Consider the following 19,005-nt stretch of genomic DNA (forward strand, 5'->3'; position numbering starts at 1 on the left):
GGGCTGCTTTGCATCAGAGCAGGGACACAACTTCTCCAGGTTGAGTGTAGTTGACGTGGCCTGTGATGGCAGCAGGCACAAGCAAAGCTAGGCCAGGTCCCTGGGATGTCAGATGGATTTTTATGGCAGATGATGTTTGGAAACAACATGAATTAAGAATTATGATGCACTTCTGTTTTTAACACAAATGTTGCTTAGGTAGGAGATTTGATATGTTTTGTGTGCCTGTTATTTTTTTTCCTATTTCCCATTAAACTCATCCTTTCTCAAGGAATGCTGGGGGTGCATAGCCTCCGATTGTGGTGTTATCCAACCTCTGGATAACTACTGTTCCCAGGCTTTTTTTGGTAATCGTAGACTGAGCGAAGAGGAGTTTTCACTGTAACTGAAAGGGGATTGATGCAACACTGAGTGTGACACATCCTCAGTAGGAGGGCCACTCTTCTTTTCCTCTTCCCTGCCTGAAAATAGATTCAAGCTTCAGGAGCTGGAAGCTCTCAACAGCTGAATTTTGTGATGTTAGGAAACTGAGCCTCACAGTAGCTTTTCCGTCAAACAGGTGCCTGGCATTTAAAAATGCTGAAACACTGGATTTACTGTTGATTACTTTTTTGTTTAAAAGCAGAACAATTCTGCTTGGAAGCAGGAAAGATTGAGCCCTTTTAAAAAGAAAATAAATTATTATTCTGCAATATTACAGTAGCTGCAAAGAAAGACTCAAGGAGACACTGTGACCTTCAACTGCTTATTCCTGGTCCTGGATAAATGTTGTAGTTCCACAAACTGAGACACCCTCCATTCTGAGGTAACTTCAGCTGGGCACCAGGAGTGGGGCTGGATTTCTGCCACTCAGGCCTCTCCTGTTTATGATATTAATAAACTGGTGTCAAATGTCCTGGGAACGGTTGATGCAGGTTGAAAGACCTTTGTTTCAACCAACAATAGACCTGAATTAGTATGAATAGGAAAAGCAAATAGGCACTTCCTGTCATATTTGAAGGAATATTTGAGTTTGGGAAGCGTGTTTTTAAGAGATGTGAACTAAATGCTCATCCCTTGCTCTTTGTCCCCAGCAAAATGTTCCCTGTGTATGTGTGTCTCTTACCTTCCTAAATATGTTTGCAATGCTACTAATGTAATGTGGAATTCCCTGTATGAGTACATTATTTAGGATATTCTTTGGGAGAAAAACTCTGCACCTGGGTAATGAAGATTTAAAAGGGGGAATTGACTTAGTTGTTGCTTTCCTAGTCACATTTATTCCTCAAATGACAACTTGGAGGCCTCTTGGAAAGACTAGAAACTATAAGGATAAAGTGAAATAATGGAGTGGTGCCTCAGCTCATCTTGAGACTGAGCTGCCTTTCACAGAGTGCAGTAACTGCTGTTTGTGGTTTCCAGGCAGAGGATGCCTCCAGGGAATTCTCATCAGGTATTAAATAATCCCTTATTATTGAGTTTGGAGTATTTTCAGGCTGATGTAGCTTGTGTTGAGCTGAAAAATGGCTCTGTCTTGAGCTGGGAAGGTCCTCACTTTGCAGTAGTTCACACAGAGTTCCTGGGACAACAGCAGTCTCCAGAGTTGTGGAGCTCTGGCAGAAGCCTCAGACACCCCCTCAATTCCAGGGTGGCAAGGGCTGTGGGGTAGATGGCCTTGGGTGTATGTGTAAAACACACCTCAGAGTGTGAGGTGAAGGTGAAGGCAGCTCCCAAAGGACCTACCTGGGAACTGCAGTGAGGGCCACAACTCCTGTTTTGCTGATTTCAGGGTGTGATGTTTTCCACATCGACCACTGCTGGAGCCAGGTTAACCTTTACCTGTTAAATATTCAGCGCCTGGGTTGGGCGGCCCAGGCAGCAGGAGTTTTTTGGGTGTTTATTCATCTGGTCTGTTGTAAATGTATTTTCCTGCTTATCTGCATGTCATCAGACTGCTTGTGCCTTCATCAGTTCTCCCAACGAGATCATCATGTCCATCTAGGGGCAAGACAAATACTGGGAACTCCGGTTTGCAGCATTTTTTGTACTAAACTCATTCAGTTGATAGTCTTTTGCTTGGTGGAAGGAGGGAATTTGCCTCTTGATCTCCTGTGCATGTGTTCTGAAGGTAACTGCAGTCATGTCTTAAAGTCTAAAAATAGAAAGTAATTAATCAGTGTGATGGGGGTTAATGGTTTCTATCCAGAAACCAAACAGCTTTGCATTTGTTTGTATAGCCAGAACATTCTTCTGTTTGCTGTTGTTGAGAGTTTAACAGGAGAGCATTTTTCACAGTAATTTTTTAAACACTTACTAATAAAAACTTACTTGGGGTTAAAAACCCCAAAACTATTTAATTCTCTCATCAGATGAAATGGTTTCAAGGGGTCAGTTCAGGACTGTTTCCTGCTAACAAATCCTAACCCCATAGGTTTGCTTTCTTCTGTAGGTTTGCAGTGAAGTTGGCGTGCAAGGAGTTACAGAGTGCAGTGCCAGGCTTGGTGAGCAGAAATAAAGCTTACAGCCCAGTGGTTACAGTGGTCATGGTACAGGTATTGCACAGTGGATTACAGTTTTAAATCAATTTAAAGTGTAAAAGTTCCTTCCCTAAGCTCATAGTATTATTTTTCAGTGTGAATGCTTTCTTTTCACTAAGATAAAATTTCAGAGCAATTTTATGTCATTTTCAGTGGTGGGAAGCAGGGACACATCAGTATTTGACACATCTGTTTTCAGAGTGCTTTGACTTACTGCCGTTTGTCATCTCTGTTTTTCCCTGCCACCACAGGTGTCTTGGAGTCCTGTGTACTGGAGACTTGAGTTTCCTACTATAGATGGAGACAGGAAGGCAGTGGTCTGCACTTTAAATCAGTTTTCTTTCTGTTCTAGCAAAGCCAGATTCTGGCCTTGTTTTAGACGGAAGCTCGTGGAGACTGCACACAGAAATGCAGTTAAGTGGCATTTTGAGTGTGGGCTCTGTGGCCTTCGCAAATCCAGCTGTGCTAGCTGGAGATGTGGCTGCTCCTGAGTGTGTTCCTTGCTTTCCCCCACAGCAAATTTACTCATCTGATGCCTTCAGCTCAGTCTCAGCTATCTGTTAGCTTAGCAAAATACAAATCGTTGAACAGAAATGAATTGTGTTGCCATTGTTCACAGAAGTTTGAGGTGATGGCAGTGTCTGTTGAAGATGATTATAAGAGTTCTCTGTAGTGATTTCTGCTCCTTCTGAGCGTTGCTGGGTTTACACAATTCTTTGTTGGTCTCTTGCCTTGGTCCAGAAATGGACTGTGGGGAATAGTAACGGTGAATTTGGTGGGGGAAACTTGCCCTGAGTGGAGATGTTGAAGCAGTTGCCCAAGTGAGGCACAGGAGTTGTTTGCCAAACACAAGAGTGAAAACATTCCATGTGCTGCTGTCTCTCCAACATGGATTGTGATGTTGATTGTGCTTTCTATGAATTCTGGTTAAATGAGGATGTTACTTTGATGCCAGAGTTAACTTGAGATTGCATAAAGATTTCTGGATGCATAAGAAAGAAGCTGCTGTTCCAGATGAGAGATTAGCAGATGGTGACTCTCTTCTCTGCTTTACTATTATCTTGTAAAACACTTAATCTACGTATTTGTTCCTATCCCAGCTTGTAGAAGCTTTTGAGTCACTTCTGTGGTAATCCTGTTCTCTGCAGTTCGAATGCCATCCTCTCACTCTGGCTTTGCAGGGAGGAGCAGCTTCTAGTGCATGGGACAGAAGGATTTGGAGTTGTTCTGCTCTCAGCATTGAGCCTGGTAAAGCTGGTTAGGAGCATTACTGGCCTTACATAAAAGTAATGACAACAAGATTAGGGCTGGTGCCACTATTCCTGCTAGGAATTCTAAATTCCTTGCTAAATTCCATCCTGGGAGAGATGGAAGTTTGTTGTTGTGTTCTCTAGGAAGCCATGAGGCTTAACAAAAGTTATTTGCATGAATTTGCGAAACCACCAAAATAACATTGTTTTGTACTTGAGTATTGAGTTGCATTACCCATAGAATATCTAAGTGTTACAAGCGCAGCTGTAAATTCTGTGCCATCCTAATACATAGAAATCCTATGGAGTCTTGGAGTACTGGTTCTTTCCCTTGCCTCCAGTTCCTCCTCCCATTAAAAAAGTGACTTAATTCCAGCTCCCGCTTCTGGAGGCTGGTGATAACAGTGTTCTCGCTGTCATTGCATGGATTTGACAGCACAAAGAGTGATCTCAGGAGGATGTGGCACACTCTGAGCTGTGCTTTGCAATGCAAGAGTAGAGCCCTGCTTACCTGGGAGACCATAGTGAGCAGGGCAGGTATGGGGCATGCTAATGCAACTTAAAAAGTTGCAAAAGAAGAAGCTTAAACAAGCAGTATCAAACTTTTATTTTAGGGAGCTAAATAAAAAGTTACAAATTAAATGTGTAGTAGTAATAATAATGAGTAAATCACTCTGGCTTTCTAATCTAAAGTTGAGCTCATTGTTGAACTAGAACTTCCCTAGTGTGTCTTTTCTCAAAGATTGGCGAAGTTGGAGGAGGAAAGGGAGAAGAAAGGGTGAATAAAAGAAAATCAATGGGAGTATAGAGGAGTCCAGGAAATTAGAATGAAGTCATGGTAGTTTAGGCCTGGTTGACAAGGCTTATATTTGATTATTTTACTTAGGTGAGTAATTTATTCTGTGAAGTGTATTCCCTGTTTGGCCACTGGTATCTTGTGTATGCTCCACATGGGTAGGGATGTAAATAGGACTGGGAGAGTCTCAGCCTCAAAGGGCACGAAATGCTTTCAGCATCAGCAGGAAAATTACAACCTCGTCATGGTCATGTTTTTAGTTTTCAGCCTCCCAGGGCTGTTCAAGCGAGTTCACTCACTTGGAGTGAACGTGCAGGCCAGGGAACGCTCTGTAAATCTTCCTGGTCTCTGTACAGCTCCCAGGTTTGCAGAAGCCAGCAAACCCAGCCTAATTACTGTCTGCTGGAGCTGCACCCTGGGCTCCCGTGTGTTTGTGTCTGCCCCAGCAGGGCCAACAGTCCTGAGAAGTGAGCTGGCCATCAGACAAATTCCCTTCCCTGGGAAGGAGGGCAGCTTTGTTTGCTACAAAATTCCAGAGCTGGTACTTGGGAGAGAACAAGGAACCAGCTGGCTCTGGCTGAGATGCACAGCACAGAGGGAGGGCTTTTGCCACAAGGGCAATAACCCCTTTCTGGCTTCTCTATTTCTACGTGCATTTCTTCCTGTCCCCATATTTGAAGGAATTAATATATTTTTAATGCCCTCTCTAGTAGAGAAGAGATCTATTTAAAGGACTTCTGGAACGAGTCTCAAGCAGTAAATTGAGCAGTGGAATGCCTTCTCCCAGCTGCCTTTGGATTTGTTGCCTGGTCACTTCAGGGAGATGGAATGAATGCAGGGAATCACTCCTGCAAGTGAATAAAGAAAGAGGGAAATGAAGTCAATAGTAAAACTGGTCATGGTAACTTTAGAGCATACAATTCTTGTGTTCCCTTCCCCCTCTCCACAGACATAAATTAGGAATGAGGCTGGAATGCAGAGGGTGTTTTGTTTTATACCACCAGCACTAAACAGTGCATGGCATTTTGCTCTTGCTCTTTTCCTGGGGTGTGAAGTTGTGGTACCCTGTGTTGGGAGCTCTCTGCACACAGATGTGTGGTCACCCTACCTCAATCTTGTTTAAACAGCCTTCCTGTTCACTTTGGGATTAACACCTCACTACATACAGAGATAAATGCACGATATATCAGGACTCTGGATAAAGTAGTCAATCCAAATCACAAACAATGGGGTGTTGGTGGGATGACTCAGTGTGTTGTGGAGCTGCTTAAAATATTTGAAGCCTTGGAAGAGCTTTTGTTTTCTCTCCAGTGTCTTTCATTGTTTGTTTGGGTTTTGTTTCCCAATGATGAAGTACATAACTCCAAAACAAAACCATTATTACAAACAAGAAAGTCCAATCAAAAGCCACGAATTTCTGTCATTAGCTGGGACTTGAGCTGGAGTTTCTGGAAGTTACATCTGTTCAGTATTTGAAGCAGGGAGGTTTTGCTTCAACCTGGATTGGAAAAGACCAAACAGCCCCAAGTGATTTCCAGACACTTAATGTCTGCAGGTTCTCCTGGACAAGATACTCTTGCTCACTTTAGGAAGAATGGCTCAGGCATGTTCAGCAGTTGTGTACCAAATTCAAATATTTCACTGTCTTTATCTCTCATGATGTTTATCCATTCCCCTGCTGCTTCCTCGGTTTGAGGCTATTTGAGCTTCCATGTATTTTAGTACCAGTCCTAAAAGTTGTTTCTTAATGTTTTTCTTTTGAGACAGTTTCTGACGTATCCTTGGAATGATCAATCCTTGATTGCTGTTTAGTTTGATGAAAATAAGCTTTTCCAGGCTGATAAACTGAGGAAGTGGTCTCCACGTTAGGTCAGTGAATTCAGTTTTCACTCCCCAGGACAGAATTGCCAGCCTTTAAATAATCTGCTCTGCTTTATGGACAAGATTTTTTTGAGTTGCTCCTTTGGAAAATTCCAGAAATGGTGTTTTGAGCCACTGAGAAGGTTTATAAACAATACTTTCTAAATAATTTTAAAATGCTTTTTAAAAGCTGCAATTCTTTGTTCAGTCCTTGGGAACATCAGGAGATTGCTCCACTTGTGTAAACACTCTGATTTACTTGCTCTCTGCTTAGCCAGCAGATCAACGTGATTCCAAAAACTTGCACAGAAACCTTTTGGGTATGCTGAAATAAAGCCTCTCTTTGTTCCTGCCATGATTGACTCGATGCTGCAGAGTAGGTGACATGTTTTGCCTACCAAGCATGTTTTCTAAGCAGAGTTTATATAAAGTTCATGGAACATTAAAATAAATAGCCTCTTCTCTACTAATAAAATCCCCTTTATTCTATTATTGGTAACAAATTTGCATACAGAATTGCTTTTCAGGTTTGCAGTGGGCTTTCTGGAATGAAGTCATTGGCAGTTTTCTTTTGCTGGTTTGGATTGATGAAGCTGGTTTATTCCCTTTTTCTATAGATACTTGGATAGTGGTAAAACCTCATCACAGTCCCTTCTTTAAAGTTTCTGAAAACTTGGTGCCAATGCACCCATTCTGCATTCACTGCAACATGTGGAAGGCCCCTAAAGTGTGAAAGTGATTTTTAAGTGTTTGTCACTGAATTTTTCTTGTTCCAAACACTGCTTTTAACAGGGGAAAAGTCGTTTCAGATCTGTTGAATTCCTTTATTCTTCTTTTTTAATTTGAACTAGTTTTCTTTCCAATACACTGGCCCAGTGGTCTCAGAGCCCTGCCTGCAGCTTTGAAATGTGTTTTATCCTTTTCCTATTCCCTGTCAAAACACCTTGTTTTAAATGTTTTTTTGGCTCTCAGGTCCCTGTCTCCATGTCTACCATGGAAGAATTTAGTCCTGATTGAATCCAGTCAAGTGTCCAGATCTTGCTGGTGGTTTTGTTGGGGCACTTGAAAAGCGAAGATGTCTCATTGAAGCTTAAAAAACCTAAAGCAGGTCATGAACATAAAGATGATGTGCAGAAGGAAAGGAAAGCTTGGTCAGATTGTAGCTGCTGAATCTGGGAGAGCTGTGGGAAGCTTTGGATGGCTCCGGGGGAAGCAGAATCTGTCCTGTCTCCATGTGCTGATGGGTCAAAGCCTCTCTTGAGTTTGAGATTTTTGTCATCAGTGGCTTGGTTCGACTGTTGAGTTTTATATCTCTGAGGTGGGGATACAGCTGTGCAGCAGCTCTGTGTTTCCATTGTGATCTGCTCAACCTGCTGCAGAATGTTTTAATTCGTAAATGGATTTCAGGTTGTATAGGTGATTCCCACCCCACCACCCCTTTGCTTTCAGGTCACTAAATAACATCATTTGAAAGCGTTTAGCAGTCTCAGAAGCATTTCTACAACAATAAGTGTCTGTGAAGGAATATTGAATGGAACTAAAGGACTAGTATTAGATCTGTGCAGAGAAATACTTGTAAATGATGTAATAACCTGTGAATTCTTTGTCCAAAGTCCTGCAAGAATGAGAACCTGGTTCAGTTGGTATTGCAGGTGCCCTGCAGGAATGCGGCTGTACCTTGCTGTCATGATTTTTGTCTTTGTCACAATCATGTCTTCATCTCTTGTGATTGATGCTGCCATGTAGTGTTTGAAACCCTCAGCACTGGCAATGTCACATGCATCTTGGTGTCAGAGATGTCCTGAGGTGCTTGAGGGGAGGAGAAGGCAAATCTGATCTCCAGGGTAGGGTGTGACAGCAGATAACCCTGTGGCCTAGGAGGGGTTTGGGAATCAGATAAGGGGTCAATGGTTATTTATCTCTGACACTCTGCTGGAAGAGGGCACTGAAATGCATCCTATTTCCAGCAGCCATCGATGTGGTGACAGTAGGGCACTACACATCTGCTTCTCCCTTCAGTAGCCCTCCCAGGTGCTCCTGGCACTGGCATCATTTCCCAGCAGGAGCAGCTTTGTGTTTGCAGCTTGGATTCTCCTGGAAATTAAATGCAAAAGCAAGAATGTCTGGGATCTACAAAAAAGTTGTTGTGTTTCTGCTATACATGAGATTTCTATTATAGTAAATATAATATATAGCATCATCAGACCTAGGAAAATAGAGGTTTTTTATTCTTAATTAAAGGTTTTTCTGGCTGCTGTTGCTGCCTGTTCTAAACTTTCCCATGACTTTCACCAAATAAGTACTTTGATTAATTTATCCATCTGTTCTTAGATGGATATATGAGATTTCTAAGGCAACTTTTAATTTGCTCTTCTCTTTCCACATATATGGACACCTTGGATCTGCTGATAATTTACTGTGTTGTCTTATCAGTTTCAAGATTGTCAGAGCTTGTAGTGTTAAGTCTGTGTTTTTCACAGTAGTAATTATTCTGTGTACTTCTCACTGCTGAGAGATGTGAGTTTTTCTTCAATTAATTGATAATCTTTTAAGGTATTTTCCTGTTGGAGGAGTACAACCATGTGCTTTGCATTGTGTGGAAAAGTCAAAATTGGACTGCTTGGTTTGCACCTCCCACTTTCTGCACATTGATGAATTGTTTATCTCCACACTGTGCTCACCTAGGAGAGGTACCTGTCAAACACCACATCTGCAGCTCAGTGCTTTGCCCGTCAAGCCATACAGATGTGAGATAAATCACTTGATCCTGGTCACAAATAGAAGAATGACTGGCTGGAGTAACTGCTGCCTTTGGGAGGAAAATGAGCCCTGGAATGGAAGTTTTAGTGTGTGTGATGTGGGTACTGGCTCAGTGAGGTACAGGCTGTGGTTGTGTTTCTGTCCTTAACTCCCTTTGGAGCCATTCCAGCCAGCTGGAGCAGTGCCAGGTGACAGTGGCAGCGAGGTTGGTGGGGGCATCTCTGAGGCAGTTTGTACAATACAAAACTCTGTGCAGATGGTGTTTGGCTCTAAGTCAAGCAGGTATTGATCTTTTTTAACTCTAGAATGTTACAAATGCAATGGAGAAAAAAGAAACCATCCCACAGAAAATACTGTTTATCTACAGCTGACTGGCATGGAAGTGAAACGGCCTCAAGACTTGTAAAACTCTCAAGTAGTTTCTCCTGCAGAAAATTAGATTTATAGAGTTGTGTTGCAGTTTGGTGTTTCAAAAATGGTTTGGCTTCTGATTCAGTTGTTTGGGAGTTCAAGGAGCATTTGTACCTTTGGAAATGTGAATGGGTGGGCTTGAGCTTAAGTTGTAATTTATCCTTTCTGATGTATGAACAGTTCAGTTTGATACTAGGGATTACTATTCTTGTCAGTGTATATTCACAATTTAATTTTAGCACTCCCTATAAAAACACTTGTGATAATGTAAACCTCCTTCATCCAGAAGAGATACTTGGGTTTTTTGGAGACTGTTGAGGTTTTTTCCTTGTTTTCTGCTGTTGCTTACTCCTTGCATTCCTTAAACACTGATGGTTTTCTTCCCTGATACCTTTTGCCTTTAGGTTATCAAATGTGTACTGAGTCCTTAAAAAAAACCAAAAAAAAAAAAAGGTGCTTTGAGGTCATATGGATGATGATTGTATCTAAATCATGCATTAGGAAAAATTGAGAAAATAAATGTACACAGTTTCTCTAGGAAGGTACAGTCTATATTATCTAAAGTTGAGTCAGAGTAGGAAAATCAGTTCTAAGAAGTTGATGATATTAAACTTTTAAGAACAAAGTATTGCACAACACCAGGCTTGTAGTGCTGGCATGGTGATCTATTAATGCTTCTCAAATGTACAGCTTAAAAATTACTGTTATTTTTTGGAAGGAACTTCTACTTGCATTTCATAGATGTCCTTTAACTAAAGCATGATTTTTTAATGGTTTGGGTTTTTTTCTTAAATTGTTGCTTTCTTGGCTACTTGGTATTTAGAATGATTAATCTGTGGGGTTTATTTTTGTTGTTCTGCAGCGGATATAATTTCTACAGTAGAATTTAACCATTCTGGAGAGTTGTTAGCAACAGGAGACAAGGGAGGGAGAGTTGTCATCTTTCAACAGGAGCAGGAGGTGAGTGCTGTCTAATAACACTGTATTTCTTGTTCTTTCTGTTCCTTTTTTAAAGGGAAGGAGTATGTTTTTATAAAATCCTTTACACAAAGTGCATGCCTGTGTGATAAGTGATTACAATACTGAAATTTAATGAGAACCTTGTGGCACTGATAGAAATTATTTTAAATACTCTTTGGCTGTGGTCTGAAGAATGTTGAAAGTGAAAACCAAAAGGGGGTAGGACACAAAAGACCCTTGAGGGAGCTGAAGTTGGTTCTTTTACAATGACTCTTCCTGCCTGTGACAATGATTTCAGATTTAGCTGGGGATATTAAAAGTTGCCCTTAAGCAGGTGTGTGACTGTGACATCAGATGTCCTTTTCCACGCTGGTCTCAATCAGGTAAAACCAAAGAATCCTTGTAGCAGGGGTATCTTTTCTCCTTTTGTCCTTGTTTTTTGGTCTTTAGGTGCTACCCCCATGTCAGTGGGCAGCTGAGCTGCAGTGCCTGATTTTAACTGAGGCTATAGTTGGAAGTTGCTGTGGTTAGAATGTATTTCACTCAGAGGGGATTTCAGGGAGAAATAAGAGGTGTCACTGTTAGTTTTTGTTTAGTCTTTAATTTCCATTTTAAAACGCCCAAAGCTTGGGAATTCCGGTGCCCAGAGGAGGGGGCTGGTCTGTGGGAGGGGCACTGTCCCTGTGCCAGCAGCTCCCCTCGGTCAGTGGGGACATCTAGTGGGGCTGCCTGGCACCAGCTCTTGACATATTTTGTGTCTTTTTATTGTTTTCTTTTTATTTCTTTAGTACTTTTAATTCTTGGGTTGTAGCTTGATGCTTTTAAGAATCCTCTTGCGTAGCTTAAAGTTGCAGCAGTTCCTTGCCTGCTCTTAGGTGAGCTGTGTTTAAATGACTCCTTGGTTTCTGGAGCATAATCCAAGCTCACATCCTTAGGAGCTGGGATCCAGGGGTGGGAAGAACCACCTGGGCTGTCAGATGAAATTCCACAGAATTGTTTTTGGCATTTTTTGGCTTCTCTGTGTTTAGGGAATGATTTGCTTTTAGGAATTTGATTCCCTGATGCACTGGTAGTTGGTTGTTCCAACAAAAAACTGTCTAGAGCAGGTTTTATATGTGGAAGTGTATAAAATAGAAGTGTTTTATTAGGAATTCTGGGCCTCTTTCTGCCACACTGCACTGGAGAGCTTTGCAGACCACGCCTGCAGGAAGAGAAACACTGACAAGGGCTGTGTGAAGAGCTGTGCAAACCTGCGTGGCTTCACCCACTGCCAAACTGCTGCCACCTCCGGGCTGGAATGTGGCAGCCAGTGACATCAGCTCAGTGCCAGGCAGGAAGTGAATGCTGCATCTCACAGAAACCGAGGAGGAATTTGCGTAGGCACAGTGCTATTACCTAAATTGGAATTTAACGTCAGGCACTTGGGCCAACACCTCTCCTTGTCTGGATTTTTTTTTTTTCCTTTGAGCACCATGAGACTCAAGAGTTTAAATTTTGATTTTATTCCCAGGATGGATTTCATGTATTACTGGGTTTATGTATTATTCTGGTGCTGTAAAGTTTTACTAGAATACACACGTTGGATATTTAAGCCTCAGTCTGGTAAGTCTGGAATTGAAAGAAAGTTCTCTGGATTTCCTGAGGTATTTCCTACAGCACAATAGATTTCCTTTCCAAGCTTTTCCATGCAGCGACCCAGCTTCACTTGTTAGTTCTGACTGAGGCTTAGAACAAAGTCCCTTCCATCCTCCAGGGTGGGAAAACCAGTGTAAGGGACAGGTGGGGTACAGAATTCTTGGGCCAAATGGGATTTCTGAGCATTTTGTCCCCTTATCCCTTCCCTGCCCCCAGCTTATTTTAAAGTGTAAGAATTCCTGCCAGCTCTCAGGGTATGAAGCATGAGAAAATGATGCAAGGAATGTGACAAATGTGGGCCAGCAAGGGTTGTATCAGATGTGTTTTGGTGAGGTACTGAGGGATGAAATGAGCCCATGGACATGAGACACCAGGGAAGGAAGGAGCAAAGTCCCCAGCCAGGAACATCATAGCAAAGGCATCTGATGGTGCAATCTCTGGAGTGGGTGGGACAGGAATAAATCACAAAATTCAGCTTGAAACCACTTCAGGTAAATGTGGGGAGCACTACACCAGAAATGGATCCAGTTTTCTGTACACAGTGGATGAAATTCAAGGTTCAGCCCATGCAGTGCAATATTTTGGTGCCTAAGACGCAGCTTTCAGAACGAGGAATTGTGCAAGCTTTTCAGTTTTGCAAACATTTCCACCTAGACAGGTAACTGCAGGGGTGACTCTAATGCCAGAGCTGTATTCAGCAGAGGTGATGAGCTTTTTGCCCTTCTGGAATGATGAAGAAAAAGCTGCTTAAGCAGTTCAGAAGCTCTCATGGGACTTGGAGATTATAAACCAGAATAGTGGAGCTGCTGGTATAAATTTAGAGGTGCCATGTGGGATTTCCATAGTGTGCCTGAAAAGCTGAATGTACTTACAGAGTAGATTTGCTATTTGTGTGTGTATTGCAGAGGAAGGAATATTCCCTTTAAACAACAAAGGTGGAAAAATTAAAGATGAAACAAATTGTAGTTTTTTTGGGTTTTTTTTAATAAAATATTTGGGCAAAATGTTAGTTTGTTCAGCTGCTCAGCATTAATGTGAAAACTTGTTGGAGATGTTATTCACATTCTGAGGGGAGTTTCTGGAAACTTAACTGCTGCATAAATTGTCTGTTCTCTGATGTTTTCTTATCCAAAATAGTAGAAACTTTAATAAATTTCTTGCAATAGAGATGATGCTCATTTCATTTGGTTCACAGGCTCATGAAAATCAAGCAGGTTGTACCCCAATGTGCGATGTATACATATATTGATCATTTAATTCTCTTTTCAGAACAAAACCCAGTCTCACAGTAGGGGAGAATACAATGTTTACAGTACCTTTCAAAGCCATGAACCAGAGTTTGACTACTTGAAAAGTTTAGAAATTGAAGAGAAGATCAACAAAATTAGGTGGTTACCCCAGAAAAATGCTGCTCAGTTTTTATTGTCTACAAATGGTAAGTTTATTTTGCACCATAACATGTTATTATGTGGGCTTGCTATTAGGATTTGGTCTAACCCTCTCCAAAAGGCTGGAATCAAGCAGGGTTTAACTGCAAGGGTCTGAGGATGTGGTTCTGGTGACTTCCCTGAGCACAGGTGTCCCCAGCACAGGGGGGTGGTGTATTTGGGGTTTAGTTGCTTTATAGCCCAGAGACCTTCATGTGTATGTGAGTCCCCGTGTCAGAGCTTACATTAATCATTCATAGCAATCCCTGTCCTAACTGAAACTTGCTCTAACTCTTATAAAAAGAACAAACTGTGGAGGAGGTTTTTTAATGCTTTTTATCTTGTCTTGTTTTCCCCAAGCAGCATTTTTGTCTTTTTTGGTGCATGTGGGCGGCCTTGTCTTGTTTGAAGGCATCAGCAGTGATGACTGGTGTCTCTCCACAGCTCTCATTTTAAGCTGTGGCTGTTTCATTGCAGATAAAACAATAAAGTTATGGAAAATCAGTGAAAGGGACAAAAGACCCGAGGGTTATAATTTAAAGGAGGAGGATGGACGGTATAGGGATCCTACTACAGTTACAACACTACGGGTGAGTAGCTCACAAGCAGCTAATTTCTCCTCTCCCAGCCCATGGCTCTGGGAGGAGCTGCCCCCATCACATCCTTAACTTCATCTTGCCTGTGATGCCACTCGGCAGAAATACTGACTTTTGAGATAAATACTGACTTTTGAGATACTCCATTTGGTGTGGCACGTCGAAGAGCTGTGCTGAGCAGTGCTGGTGCTGGCTCTGGCTCTCACTCTCGCCCTGCTCTGTGTGTTGCAGGTGCCAGTGTTCAGGCCTATGGACCTCATGGTGGAAGCCAGCCCACGGAGGATATTTGCCAATGCCCACACATATCACATCAACTCCATCTCCATCAATAGTGACTATGAAACGTACCTGTCCGCAGACGACCTGCGGATCAACCTGTGGCACCTAGAAATCACAGACAGAAGTTTTAGTATCCTTTTGCCATTGTTCTGTAGGATGGGAACAGGAAAACTGCTGCATTTTATTTCCTTTCATCAGATGTGTTTAGTATATAAACAGAGAATTCATCTCCATTAATACTGGGTATTTCTCCCTGTGATTGTAAGGGCTTTTACTTCTGGAGAAGGAATGGTTTGGTTTGGAAGGGACATTAAAGCTTATCCAGGTCAGCAGAACCTCTTCCTCTATCCCAGGTTGCTCCAACCTGGCCTTGGACATTTCTAGGGATGGAGAAGCCACAGCTGTGTATAGTTTTTAATACGAAGCAGCATTTTATAATGTAGCAGTATAATTAGAATTTAAGCAAGATAAAGTTCAATATGAAAAACTTGGGAGATAATATATAGTATAGAGTTAATTACTGCTGGAGTGGAGCAAAACTGAAGCAGGTTTTTGCTGCTGTAAGAATTGTCTTGAAACTGATACAGAATGTGATGTTACCACCTTGCTTTATAGACAAATTGTGTGGCTTGCTTTTAACTCTTGCCTGGGTTGTGCCTGGGTCTCACAAGCCTGAAGCAGCATTTCTGCAAGCATCTAAAACTGAAAAATACCTTGGGAAAAAACCCATTTCACTAGAGGCAATTCCATAACGAGCTGCTGCAGATATTGTAGATATCAAGCCTGCCAACATGGAGGAGCTGACAGAGGTGATCACAGCTGCAGAGTTCCACCCCAACAGCTGCAGCACGTTTGTCTACAGCAGCAGTAAAGGCACCATTCGCCTGTGTGACATGAGGGCATCAGCCCTCTGTGACAGACATTCAAAGTGTGAGTGCTGCAGTTCAGTGTCTCCCTGCGCCAGAGGACATTTGCTGTTAGACAATTCAGTGTTTGAGATAATCTTGGTGCATTTGTGTAGGATTCCTGTAGTGTATTGAACAGATCTAAAGCCTAAAATCTAAATAAATCCTAAAATTATATTTATGTTTTTCTGGAGTGAAGATAGTGAATAAAATGAGTAGCAGCTTCTGCTTAGACACCAGGAATGGCTTTTTGCAGACTTCAGGTGGTTAAAAGCCATTTGATCTGTACTTGATGCTGGAAATCTAGCATGTGTGAATTAAGACTTGACATATTAGAAAATAATTCATGTTTTGTAAGAAGCTGACCTTGGCTTGCTCCAACAATAACAGAGTATGGCAACTGTATTACAAATGTTTCTCCTTGAAAGTTATTTTATAAAACACAGAGTAACACAAGATGGAAAGCTTAATGTTAAAGTAATTCAGGTGTATTTTGTATCAAAGAGATACAAACTTACTTCTTGAAATGCCTGTCTTATTTTCTGCAGTGTTTGAAGAACCAGAAGATCCTAGCAACAGATCATTTTTCTCTGAAATCATCTCTTCCATATCTGATGTCAAATTTAGCCATAGTGGTCGCTATATGATGACTAGAGATTATCTGTCAGTGAAGATCTGGGATTTAAATATGGAAAATAGACCTGTGGAAACGTACCAGGTATTGGGTGAAAATCATGGGAGTTGGAAATTAAAAAACCTGGACAGAGGCTGAGTCTTACTGATGGTCTTGATGTGGCAGTTTTGTCTGCAGATTCAGGCAGAGCATCCCTGAGGTTTGGGGATTCCACACTCCTGCTTGAAAGATCTTAATATTTGCAGGGTTGTGGCAGAACCCAAACCTGTGTTTGGGGCTGAAAAAGCCTCCTTCTTACCCAGCAGGAATTTGGGAGGTGGAGAGGTCATCTCCAGCCATGAGAACCATAAGTCTTTATGTTCTGTTATTTCCTGAAGAAAACGGGAGATGAAACATTTCCTTTTCGTAAAATGTTTTTAGCCACCACTGAAAATTGCTGTTTTCTTTACAAGGAAGAGCTCTTGTCAGGAGGCTCAGGTTCCTTGCTTTTGGAACAGTCTGGGAGGGCTGTTTTACAGGTGTGTGAGTCTAATGCTCACTCAGTTTCTCTGATCCCTCTTTTCCAGGTGCATGAATACCTCAGAAGTAAACTCTGCTCGCTGTATGAGAATGATTGCATTTTTGACAAGTTTGAATGCTGTTGGAATGGATCAGACAGGCAAGTGGAATTCTTATCCCTCTGCACTTCAGATCTTTCCAAGCTGTCCTTACAATGGGCAGTGGCCCTCAAATACCTGGTTTTGGACAACGCTGTAGTACTTCAGTAGACTTTAACATGTGCATTATTAGCTCTGTAAGAATCTGCACACACCTAGGGGAAGCCATGGGAAAAACTTCAGGAATATTCCTTTTTACAGTGATTTGCCATGGTAGTGACCTGCCAGTAACACCACTTAGGACAGCTCTTGCCTCTGTGATAATCATGTCATTAACTGCTTATTTGCTGCATGTAAAGCAGCTCAGGTTCCCTGTCAGTACTGTCAGGCGTGATGCTTTTTTATTTATTTTTTTTCAATTTGGCATTTATCTGTTCAAATATTTTTTGAGGCAAAGGAAGGACAGGGAAACATGTAAGTGTATTTTTGTTACTGAGCAGCTGATGCAGAATCAGGAGCTATAAGGGATTTTCACAAACTAGATGTGCTGCTTAGTACCTAAATTTACACAGCTTGAGTGTCACTAAAACCACATGACTAAAAATCCAGTGTGTTTGGGGTTTGTTGGATCTCTTGTGGGTGTGAAAAACAAATTAAATAATGATATTGGAGGTGCTTAGATAACAAAATACCTCAAAAGTCCCAGGGAAGGAAAAAGGGTGCTTTTGGGAGGTTTTAGATTTATAAAATGTTGCAGTACCTGCTTCCTTTTAGCTGTAACAGGTGTGGGTGAGGCCACCTCCTTTCCATTTGCGTGGCCTGAGCTGGGACCCTCCAGCTTGCTAAAAGGAGAAGGAATTCCCAACTGACCTCTTTCTTCCTTCCCCCTCTGTGCAGCATTGTCATGACAGGATCTTACAACAACTTCTTCAGGATGTTTGACAGAAACACGAAGCGAGACATCACCTTGGAGGCGTCCCGGGAGAACAACAAACCCCGCACGGTGCTGAAGCCGCGCAAGGTGTGCGCCAGCGGCAAGAGAAAGAAGGACGAGATCAGTGTCGACAGCTTAGACTTCAACAAGAAGATCCTGCACACAGCCTGGCATCCCAAGGAGAACATCATTGCTGTAGCTACCACAAACAACTTGTATATATTTCAAGACAAGATGAATTAGGGTTGGCATTCCTAACTGAAGAGTCACTTCCTGCATAGTTGACATAGTTGAATCTAGCATTTGTACCTGTAATGAAAGCAAGTGAGAGGTCCATTATGGCACCCCTTTCCAGTGTTTAAAAATGTGCCATATGACAACACACTTTTATAGCTCCATGGAGAAGGCTCTGTGGCTCTGTTGTCTCCATGCCTGCTAGCCATTTAGGTGAGGATAGGGCACTTTTTAATTTAAATGACTACTTGCACCATCTTGCCTAATGGACTAGACTGGACTGTCTCAACATCGGTTTACTCCACTTTTTATGCCTTCCATTGTGATGACGTCAGACACAGGGAAAGCCTTCAATCATGCTATGGGATTTAATTGTGTAACCTCATTACTGTATCATTCGTGGCCCCCTTTTTTTATTAAATACAGCTCATTCTTGCTGTGGCTTGTAGCATTCCTCCTCCTTCTGGCCTCCTGGACTCCCCCTTCCCCCTTTGTCCCCCTCCACCTTGCCTCGGTGGTGGTGTATGGAAAAAAATAAACAAAATAAAGCACATAAAATGGGTCCGTTTGGGGTCAGTGGTAAAGGGGGTCTGTGTTGCAACAAATGTTTTAATAAACAGTTGACTGTAATCACTCCTTGCCATGTCTGGCACCAAAAAAAAGAGAAAATAAGGAAAAAAACAAACAAACTACTGAATAAAAGTGACAAAGAATGGAAAATCTGTTTTCTTTTTTTTTTTTTTTTAATCTACCTCTTTATACAAATACTCTGTGTTTTACCTTAGATGCATGAAAATAAAATGATGTTTTTTGTAATGATTTTAACCAGTATTAATTATTTTTCATGGGAATGAAGAGAGGGAGGGATTTCACAGGTACCTTCACTCACTCCTGAGTAACCTGAGCACCAGCCAGTGAGTGACCACTTCCATCTCGGCACCACAACTCCTCTCAGGTTTTGATCTGAGCAGTCACTTCCTGTGTCCTTGAATGCTCCTCTTTTTCACCTGTTGCTTTAATCAGAAAGGGAATAGAATATCTTCAGGTTTTAAATTCCATTCTATGGGACTGATGTCTTAATGTTTCGTTTTGTCCTGGTTTCTTCAATGCCTTGTTTTAGGATAAAATACCTTTAATGCCTTGTTTAGAGCACCAAGTCCCCTGTGGCTTTGTGAGAAGTTGTCTGAGCTCTTGTGTGGTATTCTGTAGTAC

At 41.8% G+C, this 19,005-nt stretch overlaps 1 protein-coding gene across 4 annotated transcripts in view; it reads left to right on the forward strand.

The window, feature by feature from the left end:
• Window positions 1–18,618, forward strand: part of PPP2R2A (protein phosphatase 2 regulatory subunit Balpha) — a 36,220-nt gene extending 17,602 nt beyond the window's left edge. For 3 of the 4 annotated variants that reach the window (XM_088068265.1, XM_088068266.1, XM_088068264.1), the window contains exons 3-10: window positions 10,456–10,553; window positions 13,458–13,623; window positions 14,060–14,205; window positions 14,443–14,620; window positions 15,256–15,420; window positions 15,944–16,113; window positions 16,596–16,687; window positions 17,523–18,618. In XM_088068265.1, coding sequence (XP_087924391.1) covers window positions 10,456–10,553; window positions 13,458–13,623; window positions 14,060–14,205; window positions 14,443–14,620; window positions 15,256–15,420; window positions 15,944–16,113; window positions 16,596–16,687; window positions 17,523–17,802 — 1,295 coding nt within the window. In that variant the 3' untranslated portion in view covers window positions 17,803–18,618. The remainder of the gene's footprint in view (window positions 1–10,455; window positions 10,554–13,457; window positions 13,624–14,059; window positions 14,206–14,442; window positions 14,621–15,255; window positions 15,421–15,943; window positions 16,114–16,595; window positions 16,688–17,522) is intronic. The other variant, XM_005532238.3, reaches the window with a different exon arrangement.
• Window positions 18,619–19,005: the final 387 nt, after the last annotated feature.

The sequence above is a fragment of the Pseudopodoces humilis genome, chromosome 30, assembly GCF_049639895.1.
Source record: "Pseudopodoces humilis isolate 2021_Gansu_Grassland_sample_001 chromosome 30, ASM4963989v1, whole genome shotgun sequence".
NCBI lineage: Eukaryota > Metazoa > Chordata > Aves > Passeriformes > Paridae > Pseudopodoces > Pseudopodoces humilis.